The following is a 27603-nucleotide window of genomic DNA, read 5'->3' as shown; positions in this document are numbered from 1 at the left end:
TTGGACAATGCATAAAAATGTTCATTTAGAAACAAGAATGTGATTATCTGAAAAAATGCTCAAGAACATTGTGATGGAGGATCCCGGAGAGGCAAATTAAATAAACAGGGGGTGAAATGGTGCAGCCTGTCAAGCATCATTAAATCATCCCCACATCTCTGTTATTCCAGAAAACTTAAGGTAAAGCAACGGTTGTACAGCTCTTTAGAGGTTCACATGCACACCAGATGTGTCAATACAAATCGCGATTAATATGGTAGTGTAATTTTTTTCAACTTGACTGCTTTATAAGCTGATCACTCAGCTTATCTAAACCACCATATTAACCCTGTAACCATCTGTATCAGTAGGGCCTCTAGTGCAGACAGAAAGCTTCAGCAAAATTAGGTGGATTTTACATTCCTAAGTAGGATATTGGGGAAAAAGAGTGGATACCATGCCTTTTATTTCAATCCACACTAAAAGGTATGTCTTCAACCCTGTATCCAACACCAGTTTCAAAATAGTAAATATATTAATATTATACCATCTGTCTGATAATTACTTAAAATTAGCACTAGGTATTCTTTATCTAAATGGAGCATAGATCATTCACCTCAATGCTTCTAATTTCCTGTTCAAAAATCTTTTTGCATTGGGTAGGCTATGAAATGCAACGAGTCTCTACACCCTGTGATGTAAGTAAACACGTCCCTTTTTCAGCTGCCTGTGTCTGTTTCTGAGTCAAAGATAACTGGTTTTGATTTTAGTCTGTGGTTTGTTTAGAGGATGCTGAGTTTCATTAACTTGTATTCTTGGGCATTGTGTGTGTTACATTTGACTTCAAGTTCAAGTCTACGTGGTGTCTGTTCTGGTAAGTCATCCCTTGAAGGGAGCTTTTCTTCTATGCAAATTTCAATTGACCTTTAACATACTCCTTTTTCCACCCCTACCCCTCCTCACCCCACCCACCCTGTCTTCTTATTTCATTTGTCGCTATACACATTATACTCCCACCACAAATTCAACTCGTTGTGGGGACAGTCCATAACAATGAATGGGATGACAACATTGTTGAGATACCAGCTTCGCCTGTATCTGCTTTTGAGTGCACTATCACAATTCATTATGAAATGTTTTGATTACACGTAGATCCTAAAATGCCTATTTACCTTTGTCTATCTCATGAGCAGAATCTTGTAGCCGTGATGGCAAACCACTTTTGAGCTATCTTGGCCCCCAGTCAACAGTCGTTTGATATTTATTATTTTTTTATTCTACATTTTGCTTTTACACAGTAGAGATGACAAACTTGATCATTTACGAAGGTTTTGATATTCAACAAAAAGCTGACCACACTACTTTATACTAAGGTGACAAACAAAAAACAGGCTGGTCAAAGACTGCCAGATCTGAACTTGTATACGGAATTTTGAATGATCCAGTGGCAAGCCATGTTGTCAGATAGGTTAATGTTTAGTGGTACTTTTGTAGAGTTTTACATTTTATGATATGGTTATACGCAAACTATTGTACTTACACTCTTTTATAATTCACCCTTGCCTCTTTCCAGGCTAGAAAACTCCTTCAGATCCTTTCAGACTCAAACCAGGATCTTTCACTGGGCAGAGCAAGCCTGTATACCACCATGGTTCAGAGGCCAGAATCAAAAGGTTGAAGCAAGTTTGTTTTTTTAAGTAATTTAGTAAATAGACTTACATGATTCCTCTTTCCTGAGTGTGCAACTATATCCCAACAGATTCAGTCTTTCAGGCTTTTCACAAATAATACCTAATATTCTATTGTGATGGAAGACTGGAACAAGCATTGAGAGGTAAATGATGCGTGCAATGTTTAAAACAAAATTCAACGCTGTTTCATCTAAAAGCTGAATATGGGCATTAAACGTGTATGAATATCATTCAACCTCGGTCACAGTTTGTGCACTAGTTTGCACGGTACTTTCTTCAATTTCTATGCTGTTGTTATATCATATTTCACTCTGAAATTCAAACTTGCTATAATTTAAACATGTGCTCGGTTTGTTTCTGTCTAGGAAGCAATTCTTTTTTCTTTGACATGGTTTGGAGGGGTGGGGGGGGTGAGGTTTTTAAAGGTTGAGGTTGCTTTTCAATGAAGCTGTCTGCTTTGTTGGGAGCAATTATGTCTTTGTATGCTTCATCTCAAAGTCGTAATGACATCGTAATGAAAACGCAACCTTTCTTGAACAAGCTTCAAGATGATCATGTCTGAAGCTTTTCAGTCCTACACTTCCTCGCGTGGAACCAGGAGTTAGCGTGTAAATAACAGGTTTACTTCAATGCCTTTCATACTGAATTACTGATTTTATACTCAGCCTTTTTTAAATGCCTTTTATAAACGTTACGTTTGTTTGTACATAATGTTCCATTGTGAATGACACAGCTGCTCTATGCGCATTTTGTTTTGTAAATAGTAGAGCAATCAGAGATGGTCAACTAGTGTATGATCTGAGCATGAGTTTTTTTCAAAGATTTTGCCTGCTTGGTATACAAGCAACAAAAGATCATCTGCCTTATTTCTTATCCCAAGACTTTTGGTTGAGAATGTATCACTATCTACCTGACTGCACCACCTTTAATGAGCAAATGTGTCTGCTTTTCATGGGGTAAGCTCTTGTGTCTGAGTACCAATTTGTAGTTTTATAATGAATACTTTTGTCGTTAAAGTTTTTCAACAAAGTGCTTAAGGTCAAAGACGGCTGTTGTTTGACATATATGTTTTTTTATAACTTTTCATTGGTCTTTTTTTTTAAACAAATTAAATGAAGAGCACTTTTTTCTATTTTGAGGAGATTGGAGAGTTTCTAAGTTAGCTGCTGCCATTTTAAAGACTTCTACTCTAAACATGATCCATAGATTATGGCAAACTCTTTAGACAAAGTTGAAGCTATTTGCTGTTCCGTTTGGCGTAGAGCACAGCAAGCTATGAATAAGGTAACCCAGAAAGTTATGTTTCCCCCCAAAAAAAAAAGAAAGTTGGCTGTTTTGTGCTTAGTTAAAGTAATATTATACCGAAAAAGGAGACTTGAAAACCAGGTGAGATAGACGTTATCATTGCAATCCTCTGCGGAGTGGTTGGAACATTGATACATGTAATTTCATCAACACCTCTCCTTCCCCTCGAACACACACACACATACAAACACGCACAAATACACACACAAACACACTCACTCACACACACACACACACACACACACACACACACACACACCATGATTCCGGAGGCCTGCAAGCTTGTAATTTACCGTGCAAACCACAATCTTGCATCATTATTAATCATTGACCTTCTGGGCGATCTTTTCCACCTCCAGTCAGCTTTGTCCCAAATGCCCGAAATCTGCCTCTAGATCTCACTCCAAGGTGGATCTCAGCCTTCCTCTTTTTGTCCTCCCCTGGGAATTCCATCTTAGGCTTTGTCTTGTTATGTTGTGGGCTGGCTTCCTGAGTGTGTGTCCAATCCATGCCATTTTCTTTTTTTCGTATCTCACTGTCAATAGTTGTTGCTTGGTTTGCCATCTTTTTTGTGTGGAAAAACGCTTCCTCCTATGACATGACCATGCCTTTTCCTGCACACAAGTCTTTGAGCCTTTTACTATTGCCCTTCTCTTCTCCTACACAAAAAAATTCGATGGGGCAACAAGGCTAAAGGGCAATCGAGAAAGACCTGGATAGATGGAGTTTAGGGAAACACTAACAACTCACAACATCCCTCTGACCCAAGCTCTCCGGCTGGTGGCAGAGAGACGTCTCTTTCTTCCCACGACATCCAAAAGGGTATAAGCGTCGGATAAAAGTAAAAGTAAAAGATTCTCCTCTCCCACTCCACGACATCCCATGATCTCTTCACCGTCAGGCTTCCTAATAATCTGTCCCCGTCGTTTTATGCACCCCGCATAATTTAGAAAAAATTTGATCAATTTTTGCATAATTTCTGATTATTTTCCTTTAACATTCTTTGTTAATATTAACAGAATCGCATAATTTCACTTTTTTTGGGGCTCAGTTTGCATAATTTCAGAATTTTTCTTGCATAAAACGACGGGGACAGAATTATTATCTCCACCAGAGGCGTAGAAGTGTCACAGTCTCCCAAGGTTAGTGAATGGTTGTTTACCTCTTCTTAACATTTCTGCACTGACAGATTTGTTTTATAGAGGAGGGGCGCCAGCCTTGAGCCCAACCCCCAACCTGAAGGAACAGGTGTCTCAAATTTGGGAGAAACTACCACCTGTGTTGCCGTTCAGTCACCTCTTATGACACGCTTGCCCCGCGTTAGCCCAATTCTTTTCATAGCCAGAGACTGCACAGCATATAATCTTGCATGGGTGCGTTTAAAAACGTAACAGTATTGTTATGCAGATGAATTTGCTTCATTGTCAGTTCAGTCATTGCAGATTTTGTCAAATTGAAAAAAAAATATGAAGACAAACATCAGGTTACCATTTTTGAGAAATCTAATTTGAAATTTGATAGGTCAAGTCCATTGCTTGTATTGCCTGTATGTATTTGTCATTTTTCATTCTCTTCCACCTTGACACTAACAATGTGAAAGAGGCTGTCTGATACTCTACCTAGATAAGTGCACGATCCCTTTTTCTTGTATGTTAGTATTGTTAGACGAAGTAGGTGTGTGATATGAGCATGGTTCTTACTATTCTGACCATGGTGTGTTTTGCTTTTATGGAGTAGGCTTACTTTCTTCTTCTAAATCAACTCTCAGATGTTAGAATAATAATTATCGCTTAAATCAATGATTGAATGTAATCAGTCTATATGAATGGAATGATTTGTTTACTTCAAATGTTAATACTCTTATCCAATAATGTAAGCAGATTCAGAAATTCATGGATCTTAAGTATGGTGTGGTATATGTTGGAATCCATCTTCCAAAGACACTGCATGATAGTTGATAGTTGTGAGGGAAAAGAAACAGTAACAGCACCCAACGAATTTTTGTAATTGCATTGACACCTGTAAGTATGGTATGTTTTCAAACACTTTGTATGTTTCATTTTTTTTTTATTATAAAAATGAGAAGAAACAGATCACATGCAAAATGGAAAACTTTGTTTGGAAGGTTCAGCTGTATTTATAATTCCAGAATACGAAGGTATCCCTTAAAGATAAACACACAGTATTGAAAGGTGTATCGCATGTAATAAAATAGTAAAAAGCAACATTGTGTTCCTGAAAAGACCAATAAGTTATTAAATTGACTGAGAGAATCGTGGACAACAGACATAATATGCAGCAGTTTTTCCACCCATCATTTGTTTTGTCTCAGTTGTAGAGTTACATCGTACTTTCTTCTCCAGATTTTTTAAACTCCATTTATATTGCTGTTTTGGACGTAATTCAGTCCAGACTGTAGATAAAATGTGAAGAATGACAGTGAAGGTATACTCTTACAAACACGTTATTCACAACGTGTGCTGTGTTTTTAAGAATATTATTCACATGAATCCTCCAAAGTTTGTTACTTACACACATTTATTTTTTAAAGAAGAGCATTGCCAGTTGGATAGTCAGATAAATTATCATTATTCATTACTTTCCATGTTCAACACTGTGAGCGAGAGTGAGCGAGAGTTCGCGACAGGTTTATACTTATCTCTGAGCAAAGCTGTTGCGGGAATATTCATTGAGACAGTTTTGCTAATACATGTATAATTATTATGGATTTTATAATATACATTTGTACATGTATGTCGTAAGTCAGTGAATCTTGTGGAGAAAAATTCAAGTTTGTGTATTCTCTCGAGGTGTTGCCACATTCCACTGATATTACTAACACATTCATGCAGTATAGTTAGGCATGCTGATTGATACTGTACCCCATTGCTGTTTCAGACGTGAAAATATGATGAATGCTAATGAAAACCCTCACGAAGGTATGCAGTGATTGACCTCTTGGTCTGTTTGCTTGTAGTTGCTTTGGCAGATGATTTTTCCCCCTAATTGCAATGAAAAAAGTTGATGATCATTGATGTGAGGAACAGCAGAGCTTGTATGACCAAGGCCCGTTATAGAATAGAGACGTGATGTGGATGAGGATGGAAACTTTCATAAAGGTAGAGTGTTTGACCCCAGGGTCAATTTGGGGGTACTGACACAAATATCGAATAGCTGATTTAACGTACCGAGTTTGTGAGGTGGAATTTTGGAAGAAATGCCTCCTCAGAAGGTCAAGTGTTCAACCCCTTTATAATTTTTGCTTTATGTTGGATAACAAAAACAATTAGAAGTTCAGAATAGATACTGTATTATTATGTAATCATCAACATCCACAAATGTCAGTACACCTTTTCTTCACCTTTTTTCTTTTTATATATATATATATCATTATTTCTGAATATTTCCACATGTTTACCTGAAAGTCACCGAGTTTCTATTTGTAAGTTGTAAGCACTTTCAAATAGCTTACACTGAGACAACACAACCTGAATTATAATTAACATGCCGTGCCTGCATCTGCTTCTATTCTTGTTATAAAGGCACGTGTGTTCACTTCCTCAGCAGTTTAAGACATTTTGTTTAGTGCATTCAAAAGGTGTATATTATTCATAGCAATCACGGTGACAACTTTATTTTGACACTAAGTGTCATACAGTGTAGATATATATGTAGAACTTTTCTTCCATTGTACATACTTCAATTTATTTGACTGTTCCAAGTTTGGTTCATTGAAAAGCTGATGAAAACAAAATGTGTGAAACAAAGTTCATATGTTTTTGCTTCCCCCCCCCCCCCCCAATCATGACAGCTGCAAAAATTCTCAACCACTTCAGATTGTGTACTACTCTGAACAAAAAGGAGACAGTAATTAAGACAATTTTTTCTCTTCAGGAAATTCATGGTAGGTAATTACCGTAATATACAGTACAATTGTTTTGACTGGTCTAAGACCATTTTCGAATATAATATCAACAACAACAAAAAATCCTACATCACAGCGATCTCTGTGCATTCATAATCAAAATGAAAAGCGCCAATTGGCATCATTGATGAAGGACAACATTGTAAGTTGTAGCTAACAAGGGAGATGGGGGGGACTGGTGGCTATTTTTTTTTCTTGTACACAGCAACAACAACAAGATTCACATTCTGGTACATGTAGACCTACTAAGAAATCAAGTCTCTAATTTTCTCTCCTAACACTCAGCATAGAGGAGCAATCCAGATTTATCCGTACAACTAGAACAGCCAACAAAGACAATTCAATTTTTGTCAAACTTGATTAATTAACTCATTACAACAATACAAATCATGTCAACTTCTTCTTTGCAACAATTTTACCACATGACTGCAAGAAAGCATCACTTTTTGATGCTCATTGTGTATTCTTTTTCTCTGTCAAAATGTCTCTGAAGTTTTTACCATTCAAACAGGGATTCCCAGCTTTCAGCCTGTTCATGTATCAAATTCTTCACATCGTTCTGATCCTTGGTAGTTGTGCTGTGTATACATGGATGCTGTATATGCTGTGACCGGTTCAGGCTTAGCTTGTAATGTGGAGCAGCGTGGCTGATTGGAGTTCTATTGTCTTTTTGAAGTTGTTTTTTTTTAATGCTCTGCATGCAAATTGCTCGTAGCATAGGCAATTGTGGCTTTTTCATGACAACTGAAAATTTGTACAACAGAACCCAACATTTTTTCACTGTAGTGGTACAACAGACCCACACACAGTTGAGTAAAATTCTGTGTTGATAAGTAGCATAACGAAGCTCCACTCCTTCCACATTCCATCTCATTTTACAATCCATCATCTTAACCTCAATCTAGGTGTTCAAAAATTATTTCTCCTTTAGATCATGTACCAGTAATGTAAGAGTTGGTATTCATATTAGGATGACTGCAACCAAAAAACAAAACAAAAAACTCAGTTTGAAGGGAAGACCAGATTCATCAGTTCTCCATCAGCTATCTTCACATTACTGTTAGGTTCGCTTTGTTAAATGAAAACTCCAGGAATGTTTCAAGTGAAAAAGTAGATTTATTTGCATTTTCACAAAATCAAAAAGAAATTTGTTGACATTTCATTTAGAAAAGATAAGAGCCCTACTAGACACATTTATGGTTGTTTCAAAGGCTCAGCGCTTAATCCGCTATCAGGTCAACCATCTGAGGGGAACAGTACTCGTACAATGTATTTCACGAAGGCCAACAAAATTTCGGACCCCACTGAAACTCAAACTGCGGACTTTCATGACCATGCTGGCATACAACAGCACCACAGAGATCAGCAGAAAGAAATGGAATTTTCCTCTTGCTAGCCATCCCGTGAGTGTCACGAGGGATCAGGTGTGGTTTCTTGATCTTTTAGCGTGCTCTTGAAATAATGTAAAACCTGATACGGTTCCTTAAATAGAGATATTTAAAACCTGCAATTGTTGCAAAAACAAAGACAAAGATTTACTCATGAACCTACATTAAAGCTACCGTACAGTCTTTTGAAGGTCAGGCATTTCTGCCGACCTACTTTTACTTACATATTTCTCATCTTCTCTTCAGCATGATCAATCACTGCATTACAGTGTACTAAAATTGTTGACACTTGGTTTGTTTCATTTGTTTTTTGTTTTGCCTTTTAATAAAAAATTCTCTTGATGCACTTACCCACTCTTCCAGTTTTTGTTTTGGATGAGGTGAAAGCAAAACGTCATGAAGTAAGAAGTGCTGTTTTAACAGCACCAACACCAACACTGCAACAAGTCAATCTACTGAACTGAAGGAATAATTAATGTGTTTTCTGGAAACTTGGAACTGGAAACCTCTTTAGTAGGTGACGGATCAACACATAAAAATGAGTTTCTTGTTGTCAGTCTTCGAAGGTCCATGAATTGAAGCCAACCCGGTTTGCAGACGCTGAAGCTGGGATGGCGAGTTGTATTTTATGCAAGTCTGCTTGATAACAACCATATTTCTCCAAATATTTATCAGGATAACTGTGGCACCAAGCTCAAGCAGATGATGCAGATCACTTCAAATTTCACACAAGCCAAATAATAGATGCTATATCATCCACAACACAGTAAAGTGGTTTGAGGTATGTCATTCTCAAGAATGATCACTTCCCATCCGGCACAGAAAATCGTGAAACATAAAAAGGGAGAAAAGTTCATACCCAATTTTGGCACTAACCAGGACCCCTTACATATATGTCACTTCCACAGTATACCATCAGCTCGGTCCGACGTTGTGTCCTTGGGAAAGGCACTTTACACGAACTTCCCACTCGGCTCGGTCCTATCGGAGACGTACTTTAAACTAGGAGGTCCCGCCCTTTAAATAACCTATTAGTGTTGCCGGGGGTGTTAAACCCATCCCATTTCACCATTTTCACAGTATACCATACCTGTATTACCATTCTCTCCGAGCAGGCTATAGCGGGTGGTTGGAGGGCACCACTGACAGGTCCCACTTCTTGAATCTCCGTCTGTTGTTTGTCTTTTCCCAGTATAAAATGGCCATTATTATGTTGGTGTGCTTCTTTTTCCTCACACAAAAAAAAGCAGGCTATAACATTTTTTTAAGGTAAAACCATCTTCCCGTTCTACATACATGTATGTATTTAAGTTCACTACAATGGTAGAGAACATCCATGCCAGCATTTGTCTCATCTTGTTTGTTTTAGTGTTGTACGGCACTTGCAACACAATAAGGTCATATAAGTGCCGAAAATTAGAGGTGTTACAAGAGAGTAACAAACACAAAAAAGAAGGAGGAGAGAAAACGACGATAGATATTTCTTAGGAAAGAAGGTTGAAGGAGCAAACCACACCAGAGCACCCGCCAACCACCCACTGTATCTCATCTGTACCTTGGTATCTCAAGTTAGTTAAAGTAAAGAGGAGCTAAGCAACGTGATCAGCAAAGTGAACAACCAGGACACAAAAAATTAGAGAAGACATCACTCTTCTAAGAAAATTGTGAAACAGTCTGTCAGATATTAAGAGTGTGGAACAGAATGTCAGAAATCAAATATGCAAAAACAATTTGCCTTCCAAAATCATTAAAACAGAGCGGGGAAGGGGGGACCTGAATGAAACACAAAAGACTAACAGCATTTTGTTTTTTTAAAAAAAGGAAACAAGTTTTAATCTCTCTTCACATTTTATTGCAAAAAAGTAGTCAATCATTTCAAGGAACATTAAAACATCTGTGATAAAACAGGATCCACCAAATCCTTCATAGTCATAGGATCAGGTCAATGAAACCTTCCAGGTAAAACAGACAAATAATACATTTTACTTTTACAGAGATCAACTTACTCCTGACCAAAACTGAAGCTGGCTTAACACATTACTGGCACAAATATATATATATGTATAAATAAGTGGGACATAAAATTCACACACGAGACAAGGAATTGATACTTTTGTTGAAGACTGACTGCAACCTGCTATCAATCATACACAACATAGGTCACACAGAAGACTGAGAGTAACTATGTCAGGATGGCAGGGAAAAATAACCCACACTTCTTATAGTATAATATAGGGTCCACATGTCAAACTTGGTGAGACGAGTCAAATTTTGAGGCAGCAAGGTGAAATCAGGCACTCATCAAAATAATGAAATTAAAGAAACTGGCATTTTTCTGCCAGTTTGGCAGTTTTTATTGAATTGTTATTTTTTGGCTCAACACCAGTGTTGTCCAATTAAGAACACATTTCTGAATGGATTTTACTGAAAAACGTTAATTAAAGGCATAAAAAATATATGTCTACAGTTCTACAGACTATCAAGCTAAGGAAATAACCAAACTTTGGCAGCCATTTTCTCTCTATTTCTACCTTTGAAACCAGGTGACCCCATCTTCTTGAATCTCAAATATCTTGACTTCTGTTCAAGATAGATGGGTATTTGTTTAACTGATAACAAGACAACTGAACAATCTTTAAGATTATACCAATAACTCTGCATGCCCCAAAATTGACGAGCGCCTGATTCCACTGCGTCATGATACAATTCATAGCTCCTTGCACCACAGTGGCCAGTAATGTGTACGAGACAAAGTGGTTACACAGAAATACATAACACAACAACTAATGCATTTTGATTGAATCTCTTCATGACTATACATTTGGCTAAACCTAGCCTTGCAATAATACTCTGATAAAAAGGATTTCTACGTGACAATGAAACGACACAAAAGCTAGGACCAAAGCTTTGCTCTCAGTGGCAGACAAGCCAGAAGAGAAGGACTTTACTTTGCACCATTTAGCTACTTGAACACATTACATTACAGGTATAGAAAACAGGGATGCTACTCTAACTTTTTTTTAAATAGCTGAAAATCGACGCGCGATGGTCTTGCTAACATGAATATCAATTTGAAACCCAAATTTTTTTTTACCAACTATAGATTCTATCTCGATCTCAATAACGGAATAGCGGATCAGGATCAAAATACCGGAAAAAAGCGGAAAAGTGGCATCCCTGATAAAACAAAATATTTCTCTCAACCAAGACAAATTGAGAGCAAGGAAATTTCTTTCCACCACTATTCAGTATGACAAGGTAAGAGAAATAAAACCTTTGTTGTAAAAAAAAAGCCCTTCTGCAAACCCCTCACTCACACTGCTCTGCGTTCAATATATTCATATATCTCAAGCAATTCAAAATAGACATGCAACAAAAGATCTCTCCAATTGACTCGTGAGCTTCATTCCCATTATCATTCGCAAATCTTGTCGTGAAAATTCATATTTTCTCTTAGGCATCTGCAATTCTGTGAGAAGCAAAACCTGAAATTTGAGAATATCTACTTTTCAACACAAAAACAAACTTCCTAACTCAAATCCTTAAAAAACGAATTACATATAGATCTATCAGCAGCAAAAACAAAAGAACAGCATTTTTAAAGTAATATAATATTACTAATAGCCAAGTTACCTCTGCCCTAAAATAATAACCCCAGAAAAACACCCATTTTCACTCACTACAAACATCAGTTATAAAATTACACAGGTCAGTATCTCTACATACACATCCAAACCAAACAAGAGCAAGCTTGCCTTCCATTAAAATATTTGTTAATCACTTGATCATAAGAACCTTATGTCCTACAACAACTTCAAATGAGACCAATTAAAGCATAATAAGGCAAGGGTTAAAGCTAAGGTACATTTAATGTTACATGTTGATGAAATGCAGGGTCACATAAAAATGTACATATGAAATATTAAACACGTTCATTCTTAATCTCAATGATATGATATGGCTATTTCAAGTAAAAATTACATTCCTTTCATTATGGCCTAGGTCACCCAAGAAACAAAATATCTTTATCTCAATAAATGCCCATCTTTTACAGTTTCATAATATCGGTTACACATGCTCAAGTAATATTTTACCGAAAATCAAATTCTAAATGTGGAAAAAAAAAGCAAGAAAAGGTCAACGATAATCAGGGACAATCTTTAAAAGAATGACACAGTTTTTTCTTGAGCCTGAAACATATTGTTTTCTGGGCTGGGTGCATCTGAACAACTTGACGACACACAGCAATTGATACAACATAAGACTGTCCCCGTGGTTTTATGCACACCGCATATTTTAGCATAATTTGATCATTTTTTGCATAATTTTTGCTTATTTTCTGTTATCATTCTTTGTTAAAATTAACAGAATCGCATAATTTCACATTTTTGGGGCTCAGTTTGCGTAATTTCAGAATTTTTCATGCATAAAACGACGGGGACAGATAAGAGAAAAATAAGACGCCCCACTGAAGAGATTTGACTCAGGTTAGTTTTAGTTTTAGTAAGAGTTTTACGGCACTTGCAACACAATAAGGTCATATAAGTGCCGAAGATTAGAGATGTTACAAGAGAGTAACAAACACAAAACAAGGAGGAGAGATAAGGACGTTAGTTGTTTGATGAAAAAGAAGAAGCAAACCACACCAGAGCACCCGCCAACCACCGCAGACTTAGCCTAGGTTGTCCAAATCACACTGAGGTCAAGTGTCTTATATACGAACAACATGTCAATCAGTGCAAGTGTGCAGGATGTACTGTGATATACTTCAAAATACAGCTAGAAATTTGACTATAGAACTTCAAATTGCATACGGAGATAACTTAAGAACCTAGGCTAGCTCAAGAGTTATAACTGTGCCTCATATTTTCAAAAATGACTGTAATATGAGCTACATGTAGTATAAATTAAAGGAATTAATGCCAGAAGGATGGAAGAGGGAGTGACAACCACAAAAGTTGAAACAATTAATCCTCTAAACTGTCACACAGGAGGTTTCATAATGAAACTCAAAATATGAACAAAATAATTGCGAGTGTATTACAGATTTGCATTCTGTCTTGTAATGATCAAGTATTATTTACAAGTAAGACACTCAATTTATTATGTTTTCAGCATCATCATGTATACAAAAACGTTGAGCTATTATTAGAATGCCCATCCAACTCAAACTTTCATTCAGCTCTTATTTCCGTCTTTCTTCAGTCTTTTAGCTTTATAAAGAGAAAATAGATACTACTTTCTCCTTACTACATTCATAGCTACCAGCAGAATAAGTTAATCCTTACAAAGAAGTGAAATATTACAAACACAAAAACGAAGTTCATTATGACACACTAGGTTCCGTCAAGAATCGCATTTTCCTTACAAACTCTTTTTACATTTTTCAAAATAAATTCATTGATAAATATAATTAATATAGAAATGACAAAGTATAACACCACTGAACTTTTTTTTAGTAAGTGTTTTACGGCACTTGCAACACAATAAGGTCATATAAGTGCCGAAGATTAGAGGTGTTACAAGAGAGGAACAAACACAAAAAACGAGGGGAGATAAAGGCGATAGATGTTTGATAGGAAAGAAGAAGCAAACCACACCAGAGCACCCGCCAACCACCCACACCACTGAACTTACACCCATGGAATGCTTCATATAGAATCTAATCATTCAAAGTTTCCCAGTATCATTATCACTCTTACACTTAAAAACCAAGACGAGAGAGCACCCCAGATCAACACATTCACAGACAACATAGGCATAACACCAAAAGCTTTTCACGGTCATCAGCAGTGATAATGGACTCCCTAACAGTAAGAATGCTTCCAAACTGTCCATTAAATCAAACAGAGGAAAAGAATTACTGTAACATAATTTAGGACTTATACATCAACACAGAAAATTTGCGTATATATATATATATATACCTGAAACGGCAAAGATATAAATGAAAGAAGGAAATGTTTCTAGTAAAATGTCAAATCCTTGAAATTGCAAGAGAAGGGCTAAGTTTATTAAAATAGAATAATAATTTAACGCTGTGCCAATATTGCAAGTCTAGAAAAAGGCAGGTCGCTGTCCTTGTCTAGTCAGCTGCAACAAAACGCACTCTCAATTAACCAAGCACCAGGAAAAGTGGGGGGGTTGCTTTCTGTGAAGTACATTACAGAAGCTATTTTTCACAAGCATTTGTGTCATAAGAACAATGAAGAATAAAACTTGTTCGTGATTGGTAAAACAGCTACATACCTCCAGTTACAATGCTTCTAAAAGCAGCCAAAAATATACTGGAGTACAAAAAAATTACATAAACAGGACTGCAAAATCAGAAATATGAGATGCAATACAGTGATACAACGCAAAAGTGAAGGGACTCTAGACTAGCACCGGAACAGGCTTTCAACTATACACATGGGGACATATTATCCCGATCCTAAAAACAGAATTCTTTTTATTTTTTTAAACATAGAAGGGGGAAAAAAAAAAACATCATTACAGTTAGCAGCATATTATGCTGTCTTTTCTGATTTAAACTGTGCTTCTGAAACTTGTGAATTCGTTGAGGAGCCAGACTCTTGGGCTGTTCCAGCACTACTATAAATTCCAGGATCCTGAGTCTTGCTGTCTGATTGTGGATCTTTAGATGTACTCGCAGCTTGATCAAGGTCTGAAAATGTTCATGTGGAGTGAAAAATAGTTGCGGTGAGTTGTTGGTAATGGTGAACAAGCATGCTATCTGCCACATTTAATCCAGAACATGTTAGGACAATAGAAGAATTGAAAAGAAGTAGAAGGAACAGATTTACATCAGAGCGCCCACCAACTACCCACTATCAGAAAGACAAAGAATGTCGTTCTACGGAAGATAGCAGAGCATTCATTTATTATAAGTACAATAAGACTCACATCAGCGACAGTCCAACCTCTTTCCTTTTTAGTTTAGTTTTACAGTGCTCACAACTGCACAAGGTCAAATGAGCGCCAGAAGATTAGAGCTGATACAAGAGAGTAACAAACATTTTAAAAAAAGAAGGGGAGATAAGGATGATAGATGTTTGACAGGAAAGAAGAAGCAAACCACACCAGACTGAGCACCTGCTAACCACCCACATCATTTCAGTTCAGGCCGATGTGTTCGTAGGACAGAACTGCCGTAAGACACTCCCCTGTTTAAATGTTTATTATGAGTAGAAATGTGCCTCAAGACCATTCTCCAATAACATAGAGCTTGCTGTTGAGCAAGAATTTGCACTATACAAATACTCATCATCATCATCATCCAGTGCCAGATCTGCGATCATGGTTTTCCATTCTTTCCTTTGTTCGGATACTTTTAAAAAAGCGATGTTTCACTGATCTTTCCCTGTTACCCATTATACAAATACCACTGGTAGTAATTATGTTTAGTTTTTGTAAGGTTTTACGGCGCTCGCAACTACATAAGGTCATATGAGCGCCAAGGGGTGGATGTCAACAGAGAAGTCCAAACCAGGAATCAGTAGTAATTATTATTAAACAGCTGTAGAGTTGTTATTACAAAGAGACAGCACAAAACAATCATATTTCACTGCGACCAGGTCAGGACACAGTTGCTTATTACTTCTTTTTTATAGTAGAGGGTTTTACAGAGGTCCCAACAGCATAAGGTCATATGAGCGCCAAGGGGTGGGTGTCAACAGAGAAGTCTTTACAGGGAATCAGACTTAGACAGCTCACCTCTCTAGCTTCAATAGCACAAGGTCTGCTTCGACTATCAAGGCGCCCCAAAATAGCGGGTCACAAGAAAATGACAAACATACAAAACAAGTAGAGGAAAATGACAATAGTAAGGATCAGGAAAGAAAAAGCAGCAGTTCCCTGTTGTAGATCACGCACAGTTTTGAGCGTGACACGAGTCAGCCCATTTACAATTCTAATATGCTTGAACGAGAAATGTCCCCACTTTGGGAATGGCCTAAAGACACTACAGTCAGTGGCATTGCCCCGGGGTGTACACAGTTGCTTAGTTGCACTGAAAAGAACAAAAGTAAAGAAGTAGGAAGAACAGACCACAGGGGAAAAGTCAACAACCAGTCACATTAGTTGAGATTTGTGGATTTGCTTCATTCAAAGAGACACATTCCACTCTAAACATAATAGTTATTTTGCACAAATAAAAGGAAGATGAATGATATACAATTAAAAAATAAACGAGAAACAGAAAAGACGCATGACCTGCTACCGGAGGGCTCCTAAATACTGTAGTAGCAATGAGTTCTGGAATTGTTTATCATATCATAATATAATAATATTAATGATGACAGAAAAGAAGTAGAAAAGCAGACCATGCAACAGTGACAACTAGCCTTGCACTCAGTGGTATATATGGACAAAAGCAGTTTACAGAAAAAACAATACAGAGAGTAAGGAAAGAAGAAAGAACAGAGACACCATTTTCAAAGACAAGACTGCTGTTGAAGAATCGCAAGGTGAATGAGCACAAAACCAGCCACACTATTTTTTTTAAAAATCAAGGCAAGAGTAATCAAGGTTTTGTTTGAGTACAGAAAAGCACATCGACACAATAATGGTCATTTAGTGCTGACAAAAAAGTAAGTTTTAGTAAGAGTTTGAGGTTTTTTTGTAGTATTAGTAGAGGTTTTACGGCGCTTGCAACTGCATAAGGTCACATGAGCGCCAGAAGAATAGAGGTGTTACAAGAGAGTAACAAACATAAAAAAGAAGGAGGGGAGATAAGGACGATAGATGTTTGATGGGAAAGAAGAAGCAAACCACACCAGAGCACCCGCCAACCACCCACGAAAAAAAGTAAAACAGACAGACATAAACAACAGAGGGAGAGTACAAAAGTAGGACCTGCCAGTGGCACCCTCCAACCACCCGCAGGACAAGAGTAACAGTGAAAAAACAAAAAGTTCAAGATAAACCCACACTAGGGAGACCACCCAAAATTTGGACAGAGAGAGAGCAATGGTAACCAGCAGACAAAAGCACTGGTTAGAATTGACAAGTTGACAGATTTTCAAGACGTTTGGTTCTACCAAGAATTACCCTAGAAGGGTACTCTCACCTGCATAAAGTTTCTCGGCATCTTCATCTTTCAAGCTGTCCACAAACTGGGAGTCTCCCTCTGGTTCCTGACACGAACCACCTGTATGCTCTTCATCTTCCACAATGTCCTGTGGAAAGATTTTTTAAAAAGCAATGTAAAGATGATAATAATAATAAAATTTCCCTTGTATAGGCCATTCCCACTACGAAATTGGCCGAATGCGCTTCACAATATTACCAAGAACACAAGCACCATGTGATTTCAATAGTGATCCTTTCTCTCCATCTCTCCTACCACCCCAACTCCCCACTTTCCCTCAAGTCAATCTCACTCTCCCTACTGTCTCCCCAGTACACGCTTCAGTAGTCTCACAACTCTACCCCCCACAAAAAAAAAACTTTTTAAAAAATCAAAGGGAGTGACTTATGCCTTCAGTTTAACTTTCTCATATCTAATCCACCCTACTCTGATCACCTGCCAGTATTTGAAAAATGGCAGTGATATATGGTCGCTTTTAAGGACAAGTGGGCAATTCCGAAAAATGCTGTTTTGAGAAAATCGAAAGTATAGTGTTTACACCTTGTTCAGTTTCATTAAAAAACTAGGAGAGTTTTCTCTATAACCAAACAAATATATACACCAATGAAACCAAACTTCTCCTATAGGTAGGGCAATGCTCACTTTTGGTGTAGGTCAAGATTTCTTGAAACCCCCGAAATCTGGGTTAGCCCGCTTGTCCTTAAAAGCAATCAAATATAACCACCCACAAGAGAGGGTTTATACAGCAGCACACATCACAGACTCTGTCAAAAAAAGGGAGAGTACTTTCTTAGCCAAGTCAACACCCCAATCCCCTCCCCATCCATTTGCCCACAAGCCCTTATAACTCACTTATTTTTTGCCAAAGTGCTACATTCAACTTGGCACAAAATGCAGCACAATTTAGACCTTTTTCTCAGTGTCAATTATCACTTGCAGTATACACCATCAGCACAGTAATTGCTGTATTTCTCCTTTAGTTTTAGTAAGTGTTTAACGGCACTTGCAACAAAATAAGGTCATAAAAGTGCCAAAGAATAGATCTGTAACAACTTAGTTACAAGAGAGTAACACACATAAAAAAGGAGCAGAGATAAGGACGATAGATGTTTGATACAAAAGAAGTAGCAAACTACACCAGAGCACCTGCCAACCACCCACGCTATATTTCTCTTATACACAGACTGTCATAATGGTAACACAGCAAAAGAACCTTAAAGAGCAGAGCAGGACTAAACAAGAACCACCACCAAACACCCTAACCAACTACAGTAACAAATACAAAGATCAACTGCAGACCTAATCTTTTACTTCGAAAACACCAAAATGTTATTTTTTTGTATACTGACTAAATATTTCCGGCAGATTTTTCGCCAGCACTTTCCATCTAAAATTAAAACATCCAGAACAGTCCAAATTATGCAAAAGTCACAGGTGAATGAACGAGTTTTACTGTGTGCCAGCCACACATATCAGGAACAAAAAAAAAAAGGTTTATAATGTAGGTACAGTACCTACAAAGTCATGATTAGTTGAATACTTACACTTAAAAGCTCTTGCAGGGCCTCCGCTTTTTTCGCTATGTCTGCCAGTCGAGAATTTTCCTCTTTCAAATTGTCAATCTCTGTGCAGAGCTTAAAGACAAGAAGAAAGAAAAAAAAAAAATTAAAATTGATACATGTTTTGAGCTTTCCATGAGAAGCTTCCTAATGATTAAATCATTTGAAAATAGTGCTTCAGCTGTTGTTCCATGAAAAAGATTTCAGGGTTAAACAGATGAGCCAACTCTTAAAACATAGTAAGCAATCTTCTCTTCTACAACTAGTGGAGGTTGTTGGAAAGACATTCAAACTAATCCAAGTTTTCACGAGCTTCTTCCAAAGCTAAATTTAGGGAAATATTTAGTCTCTAACTGGGAAATAAATGGGGTGCTCTTATTTGATAATAAATTTTTTAAAACCCAGAAGTCGGTTGCTAAAGTCCAGATACGCCTCTAGCCTAAGGAATTTAACATGATCATACAATATGACACAATTCTTATTTTTCCCCTACTGAGCACTCCCTTGTTTCTTGCAACAACAAAAATACACACGCCCTTCTCAATAAAAATAAGCGTAAGCAAAGATAACTGTTGTCATGATTAGGTCTACGTATAAATTATATGGAGGCTAAAATACTTACTTTTTCATTTTCTTTCAAAGTCTCCTTCAAGGCTATTCTCCGTTCCTCTGCCAGCTCTTTCCAATAGGTCCCAGATGGAGTATCTACAAAAAAAAGTAAAAATATGTAAAGTCCACACAATCAGAAGAATTCTTAACCCTATCCATACGCCGTGTTTTACTATAGTATACGACGTGGGGAACTCTGTGCCACCACTTCCCAAAGAGGAAATTTACCCATTAATCCAATCCGCACGCTTTGCATAGCAGTCTGTCAAAATTATTTTTTTAGAAATACTGAAAGTTTGAAAGAGATCTTCGTACAAGAAGCATTCTAAAATGTGAAGAATACAACCCCGGGGGTACAAAATGACCACAGGGCGTACGGATAGGGCTAAAGTGCTTTACAATTTTATTCTGAAATAAGGTATTACAACTGTTCACAAAGTAATCTGAACAGAGAGTAAAAGCTACATATATGCATTTGCATTCAATCAGCCTACACTGTGTCAAGATAAAAAGTGAAAAACGCCCAGCGTCTTACTGCATTCACTTTGGACTAAACCAAATTTAAAAAGCATTCTAATTTCATAATTCCCAAAGGAACAAAGATGAGTTTGAATTCAACTCAAACAAAAAAACGATTTGCTGGATACAGATCTTCTGATCTTCGGAACTTGTATGAACTAATTGTGTTGCAAGTGCCGTAAAACTAAAACCAAAACTAAAAGGTACCAGATCACCGTCTATATAGGACACTGGTCTGTCAAAAGTTATCTTCCCAAATACTGAACCCCAATGACAAGATAGAAAAATTTGTTGTCAACTAATATTTTTCAGGACAAAAAGACACCCACCACTTTTAGGAATCAGATTTAAAGACCTACAACACAACAATTCTGAAAGCTTCATCAACTATCAATAGACACCCCCATTCAATAAAAAGCAATAGAAAAATTCGAACCATCAACTAGTAGACCAAGTGTTTCCTGTTCGCCCAGAGTCGAACCCCTGCCACTGTCACCCTGCACAGAGTCCAGCGACTGCCAGCGTTCTTGGAGTAAGCAGTCGAGAAGTGAATCATCCGTCTGAGTATTGCGGCAACAGGTTATAACCGGGCACTCGGGGGGCACAGAAGTGTCTTGGTATATTTGGACTGGAGAATGGGACCCACTGTACTCAGGCTGGACCAACTGGGGGGAAAAAAAGGAACAGAAATTATGTTTTAGTGAGAGTTTTATGGCACTTGCCACACAATTAGGTCATATTAGTGCCAAAGATTAAAGGTGTTACCTGAGAGTAACAAACATAAAAAAGAAGAAGGGGAGATAAGGACAATAGATGTTTCATAGGAAAGAAAAAGAAAACTACACCACAGCACCCGCCTACCACCCACAAAGGTACAGAAAGAAAATAGCCTGTAGAAAAAAATATGACAAAGAACCCTTTCAACACAACAGAACAAACACAAATATGCATGTAATTTGGTAATCAAAAATAAACTGACATAATTACTATGTTCACTGAATTGTTACCCCATCCTGATCAAAGAACTTATATACGTTGCATTTAATAACGTACACAGCTTAGAATGGATTTCTTTGTGTGATCAAATTTCTACATCAACTTAGCTCCACGTCTTATGTTAAAAAAATAAAAGCAACGAATTTCAAGTAAGAAGGAGTTGTCTTTAAGAAATGACAAAGTAAGGAATCACTCATCACTCTATGTGTACGTTACTGAACTGACAAAATTTTGCGTTTCGCAATTCCCATACAAATTTCTTAACCTAATCTTTTAAAAATACATTTATGAAAATGAAAATTAAAGCATTTTTTTCAAGTAAATACATGTGTACATGAAAAAGAAAGCTGAGACTGAAGACTCACATTTTCCTTCGATACCAGTAAATTCTCGTGTTTTCCCCCATTCAGTCGTTTTCCCCCTTGAGCTGCAGACTGGAGTGTTTGAAGATTTTTCCTCTCATTTTGAGCCTGCAGGAGAAATTTAACAATAATTACAAAGATATAATTATATAAGACAACAGCTCAATCCACGTCATAAATTTAAATAGAAAAATTTAAGCCAAGAAACACTTGGGGGGGGGTTGGGTTTACAGCGCTCGCAACTGCATATAAGGTCATATGAGCGCGCGGGAGAGACTGTGACACTAATTAATTGGAGTGGACAAAAAAAAAGTCACCAGTACAGTCCCACCAACAAGGGCGTAACTCTCTCACCTCTCACTGGCGGGGAGCCACTCATACTGGTAATCAGCCTTTTCAGATCAGAACAGGCAAATCATTTATTTTTCTCTGCACTAGAACAGTGAGCACACAATAGTGTAGGCACTAAGTGCTATAAACATGATCACTATTACTTTACCCCAAAGTCTGTTGTAGTGGGATGTTTTCTATAGAATCATTTATGTCTCTATCTCTTTTTTGGGGGGCGAGTGTTTTACGGCGCTCGCAATTGCATATAAGGTTATATGAGCGCCGGGGACACACCTAACATTTTCAGCTGGTAGGAAATTTTGAATTTTGCCCAGGTGGCGGCCGAAGCCTACTCTTAACGATTTTGGACCACCATGTCATCTTTAACGTGCGCAACTTGCACAAGAGACCTCCTAGACTTTTCGCCCTTGTCAGAGAAGGCTAGGTGTAGATCTTGATATAAATTTGCGAGCACTTCCCCATATTCTCTACCTTCTCTTCTCTCTCTCTTACACACACACACACACACACACACACACACACACACTATACCGGGTCTGGGCGCTGAAACTTTCCAAAATCACAAAAGATTTCCCTACCGGGTCTGCATACTTCGTGACTGTGTTCCCGGTCACCGGGTCTGTATACTTCGTGACTTTGTTCCCGGTTACCGGGTCTGTACTGTATGTATACATTACACTTCTCAACTTCTAGGGGCCTACTGTCTCATCATAGTGGTTGCTCGTTACACAAGTCCTCCCTGAATTTATACATAAAGTAAAAGCCGGCACTATTTCTCCGAACGTTCCAGAAAATAAAGCTGGGCACTATTTCTCCGAACACTCTGAAATCACATCCTTTCCGCAAATTTCGGATATTATGTAGATCTATAATTATAGTATAGGCCTACCAAAGATTGTTCGTATACAATATGGTTCAATCATCCAAAAAATGTCCGCAGTAAATATTTATAAACAAAGAAATGCTAGTTTCAAACAGTTTTTAGCTACAGATATGACGTTGTTGCCTATGAAGGGTGCTGCTCTTAAACTTAATTAACTTAATGTGTTGTGTTCACTCGAGTGCTGTCTAGATTTAGATCTAAAGGAGGGTTATTGATAACGACACATAGAACTAGCATAGACATCTGCGTTTGTCGCGGCCGTGACCAATCAATCGTGGCTCAACTTTTTGGCATTTTTTGGTCCCCAAATCGGAGAATAAAAGTCAAAGGGGGGGCTCTCGTGGCCTAGAGGTTAAGGTGTTGGCCTGTCATTCAAAGGTCCCGGGTTCGATTCCTGGTAGCGACCAAAAAATTTTCTTCTCTAAAATTGTCTCCTTTCACATCCTTTCCTGATCTCTAACAATGTTCTGTTGTCTGCTTTCATTTCCACTTTCTGCCCCCACCCCCTCACCTCCTTTGCCCCCTCCTCTGGGCTCCTGACTCTTTCTGCAGCCTTTCTACTGCTACTCCTTGGCTCCTCCTAACTGCTGTCTTTCTGCCACACCCCTGATCTTCTGGTAGGAAAGATCTACACCTAGCCTTCTCGGACAAGGGCGAAAAATCTCGGAGGGCCCGTGTGCAAGTTGCGCACGTTAAAGATCCCTTGGCGGTCTAAAATCGACAAGAGTAGGCTTCGGCCGCCACCCGGGCAAAATTCAAAATTTCCTACCAACGAAAAAGTATTAGGTGTGTCCCGCGCGCTCATATGACCTTATGCAGTTGCGAGCGCCGTAAAACCCTATACTAAACAAACAATAAACAAAAGTCAAAGGAAAAAAGAAGAAAAAAAGAAAGAAACCGAACCTCTTTACTTTTGAAAGAATGTTCACCTAGCTTCACTTCGTCTTTTTCTCACTTGTTGTCACCACGTTGATTTGTTGAATACGTTACAGTTACTTTTATTTTTCCCTCTTTGTGGTCTTTTATTTTGTTAGTGTGTATTTTTTTCTTTCTTGTTATTGTTCTGATGTGTTGTTTTTCTATCAATTTTTTAATGGGGGGGAAAAAAAAAGGGGGGGGGGGGGGAGAGGTGTTGTATAGTGTCATTTAATTTGATGTTCCCACCTTCATTAGATTCTAGATATATATTATATACATGTATATATATAGATTTAAATGTGTTATGTTAGAGCGTACGTTCCACCAAAACCGATCACATGTACTGACACTGGCAGGCCCCTTAATGTGTGCGATTCCATAATTTACTTGTAAAGTAATATCCTGTACTTTGTCTTAAAATTACGCACATTTAGTGTTAAAACAGCCAATCTTCTTCGAACAGGTGGACTCACGCCCTTATTTGTTAATTTTTATGGTTGTTTATGGGCTGTTCTAATTTTGATTTCATTCTGTTGTGAAACCTTTCTTTTTCACGTTTTTACATTCATCTAAAAATCTCTAGACTAGCCAGACTAGCTCTTGAAAATTGAAATAGATATAGACCTATATATATATAGACAATTTGCTCCTGTGTGTGTGTGTGTATATGCATGTGCGTGTGTGAGTGTGTCTGTGTGTGGTAGTAAGTGTGTAAGTGGAGAGTGAGGAGCGTGCATGTGTTTGTTTTTTGGGCTTTATTTCAGCCTTTATTCAGTAACAGTGTAACAGTTCAAAGTATACAAACACAGAAACACAGGATACATTCACTCCAGGGCTCATGAGTCGTTCCTCTCTTTCAGTTTCACTCATTCATTCAATTCCCGTGTTCTCTCCCACAGCTCATCCCCGTCCGCATGACTTTCACACCCCACCCCCTCCCTCCAGGCACACACAAAGAAAATCTCACTCATTGCCTTGCACCCTGCGAACCATGGACAATAATATAGGCAAAACACTGCCTTAGCCGCATTCCTTTCGTTCGTGAGCTGTGGACCAGGCCAGGGGGGTCGGTGTCGTCGTCTTGTAGTTGCTGTCGCCTGTGGATACACTCGTACATGGATGCATTCTTCCTTTCACCTGCTCTTTCACTCACACTGTCTCTCCATCCACAGCTCAGCTCGTCATACGTTCAAAAGTTGCCCACTGATCATGTTTAGTTAGTGTGTGTATACGTTTGTGTGTGTACATGATGTGCATGATGGTGGTGGGTGTGTGGTGGGAGTTACTGAAGGTTGTCTGTAGGCGGGCTTGCCATGTGGTGTTCCTTCCCAATCCCAGACCAGAGGCAGAATGAAAGTTGGCGCCGAACTCTCGCAATAAATAGGCAAAAAATCACGAGACCGGAAGCCGGAAACCGTTCGGAGAAATAAAGATCTGCACTATTTATCCGAACGTTCGGAGAAATAGTCACTTCGTAAAGTAATTTATTTAAGCTTTCTGACACAGCAAATTAACTCTAGTCCTGCGGGGTTAACCGGAAGAGGGCTCTTATTGATCGATGACCCACTTACGTCGCCTGCGGGCTTGTGCCGCGGGACGCCGGGGTCAGGCACTGGTTACGCGAGCGTGCCGCGGCAGGTCAGGGAAACACCTCATCTTTAATAGCAAACTGATACAATCAATGAATAAGTGTTACGATCACACGAATAATCCCATTATCCCCTCGTCGGTAGATCAGAGACGCTGAGATTGGAAGTTACACCAAATCGAATAACTTTTCCAGAGTTTTCCAGATTTCACACCTATTATGAATGAACTTGTGAACAGCTGCTTCAGCTATCGTTCGAAAGGGGGAAAAAATGGGATAATTTCCTAATATTTTTTTTATTCAGTTGCTCTCAAATGTCTCCCACTGGTAGGACAATGGTTCAAAAACCACCAAATATGATTATTTACATCAGGACACAACGTTTGGTGTAAGATAATTAGATCGTTTGAAAAGTGAGGAAAGGTGTTCGCATTGAAAGATGAAAGTCATAGTTCCTGAATATCCTTTCGAGTCCCTGAAGTGTCTAACTGGGTCAAAATGCTCATATTTCATTGGATGAACGTCTCAACCGACGCTCTGTTATCTCTACCAACGCCTCGCGTTGCAAAACAATGCAGTAAGTTTGAGATGGACACTCAGGCACAAGCAGATTGACGCACACACATTTTAGCACACAGATGCAGACTCCGTCGTAAACGAAATGCGTTGCCCGCACGGGACGACGACTGATCAGGGACCAGCTGTGGAGCGCCGCGCGGGATTGCGCTTATCGGGCAAACATTTATCAGGGACCAGAATCTTAAGGGTTATTTAAAGTAAAATCTTTGAATTTGTGTGTAGGCCTATATAAACTTAGGTTAGGCCACCTCTATTCTCACCCGGAGTGAGAATAGTGCAGGCGAGTCTTGTGGCTATTCTCACCCGGTGCGCGTTCACCAAATTTTGCGTTCACCCTGCCTAAACCACAGAATTCTACACTGTGATAACAGAAAAATTGTAGAATTCTGTGCCGTGAACAAACGTTCCATTACAACTGTAGCCTACTAAAAGCGTACAATTTTGTCTGTGGGCAGTGGAGAGAGAGAGAGAAAGAGAGAAAGAGAGAGAGGAGTAGCGCGAGAATTTCCGGGGAAAACAAAATGGCGACCCCCGTAGTTCGGCCCGATTCGAAAAGTTAAATAGCCGTAGCATCTTTGTAGACAACCAAATTAATTTACTTTTGTGTTTTAACATCATTTTTTAACTTTGTTTTGGTCAATTTGATTGTCCACACCGATAGACAGTGTAATTCAGAAAGAGACAGAGAGAGAGAGAGAAGAGGGGAGGAGTTGATCTTGCGAGAACTTCCGGGCAGGTGAGAATAGCCACTTTCATCTTTAAAGCCTTACACTTAGGCCTACACTACACTGACTTGGACTAGCCTATAGATTCTTCTACTTCTAGATCTAAATGTAGATCTACCCCTATCTCTACTAAAGTCTACTCTTCAGGACCCGATTCGATCCTCTTCTCCCTCCGCCTCACTCACTGATCAATCGGCGATTGAATCGCTCTCACTCAACAGTAGGCCTACTGTTCCATTATAATAATCAATAGGGTGGATCTGGGGGAATTTCTTACTTTTCACCCTATAACAATAATTTAAAGGTACAATACAAATAATTAATACTCTACTTACTGAATGATGCTTGGGTGTAGAATGATCTTTTGGAGCCACAAACATCGTCGCTTTCGTTCGTCTTGTCAGGCCCGCATCCATCTTGATTAAATTCTCGCGCGGCTATGTGCGGTAATGTGCGGTTGCAATTGGCATCAACACAATACCCACAGTAACCGAAAATATTTAATGTGGATAATTTTGAACATATTAAATTATTATTCAGAGGCTCTATTTTTTTTCTTTCAGGCACAACATATAACTCTAGAAGCATAGAATGTCACAATTTTTCCCTGACCGTTTGAGGGACAAGCGGAAAAAATTTCCTAGTGTCACTCTCCTTTCTAAACAAGAAAAAAAAAACCCGCACTCAAAAAACACCTAATGCATTGAAACACGAAGATTATCACTTCCGGTGTATGCCAATATGGCGCTGACCGTGTCAACAAGGTAACAGCAGTTCTAGACACGAAAACTCGTTCTTCCAGCCGGTTCTGTTTTATTTAAGGATATTACGTTTCTTATGGTTCTTTTTAATGAGTTGGTAGCAACAAAATTAAGTTTTTAATTTGCAATCTTCTCGCTGAATCAGCCACGACTCGGTGGCAGTGTTCTCACTCACTGATTGAATCACTGTCTTGGCTGACGGACGATGAAACTCAACTAATTTGACCCTCGTTCTGCGGAGGCCGAGTTTATGTCGCCCGATAAGCCTATTTCGGCACCTCACTTGCGTTCTGGTCCCACGTCAGTCTGGCCCCTGGCTCAGCACATGTGCGCCTAGCATCATTTCTCGTTCAATTGTGGTCCCGCGTCACGCG

The 27603-nt window shown here is 38.6% G+C and overlaps 1 protein-coding gene across 3 annotated transcripts in view; it reads right to left on the bottom strand.

Annotated features, from left to right (window-relative positions):
* Positions 1–14278: 14278 nt before the first annotated feature.
* The window catches only part of LOC101858869, a 25761-nt gene continuing 12436 nt past the window's right edge, over positions 14279–27603 (bottom strand). The window contains exons 1-7 of one of the 3 annotated variants that reach the window (XM_005101499.3): positions 26804–26938; positions 21428–21532; positions 20503–20731; positions 19561–19643; positions 18924–19013; positions 17359–17467; positions 14279–14955 (exon numbers count right to left, since the gene is read on the bottom strand). In XM_005101499.3, coding sequence (XP_005101556.1) covers positions 14798–14955; positions 17359–17467; positions 18924–19013; positions 19561–19643; positions 20503–20731; positions 21428–21532; positions 26804–26884 — 855 coding nt within the window. In that variant the 5' untranslated portion in view covers positions 26885–26938 and the 3' untranslated portion in view covers positions 14279–14797. Of the gene's footprint in view, positions 14956–17358; positions 17468–18923; positions 19014–19560; positions 19644–20502; positions 20732–21427; positions 21533–26803; positions 26939–27603 lie in introns of those variants that run through there. The other 2 variants (XM_005101500.3, XM_013084329.2) reach the window with 2 other exon arrangements.

Source organism: Aplysia californica, unplaced genomic scaffold (assembly GCF_000002075.1).
Source record: "Aplysia californica isolate F4 #8 unplaced genomic scaffold, AplCal3.0 scaffold00285, whole genome shotgun sequence".
NCBI classification, from domain to species: Eukaryota; Metazoa; Mollusca; class Gastropoda; order Aplysiida; family Aplysiidae; genus Aplysia; species Aplysia californica.
Note: the sequence above shows the minus strand (reverse complement) of the source record. Positions and strands in the feature narration are given on the sequence as shown.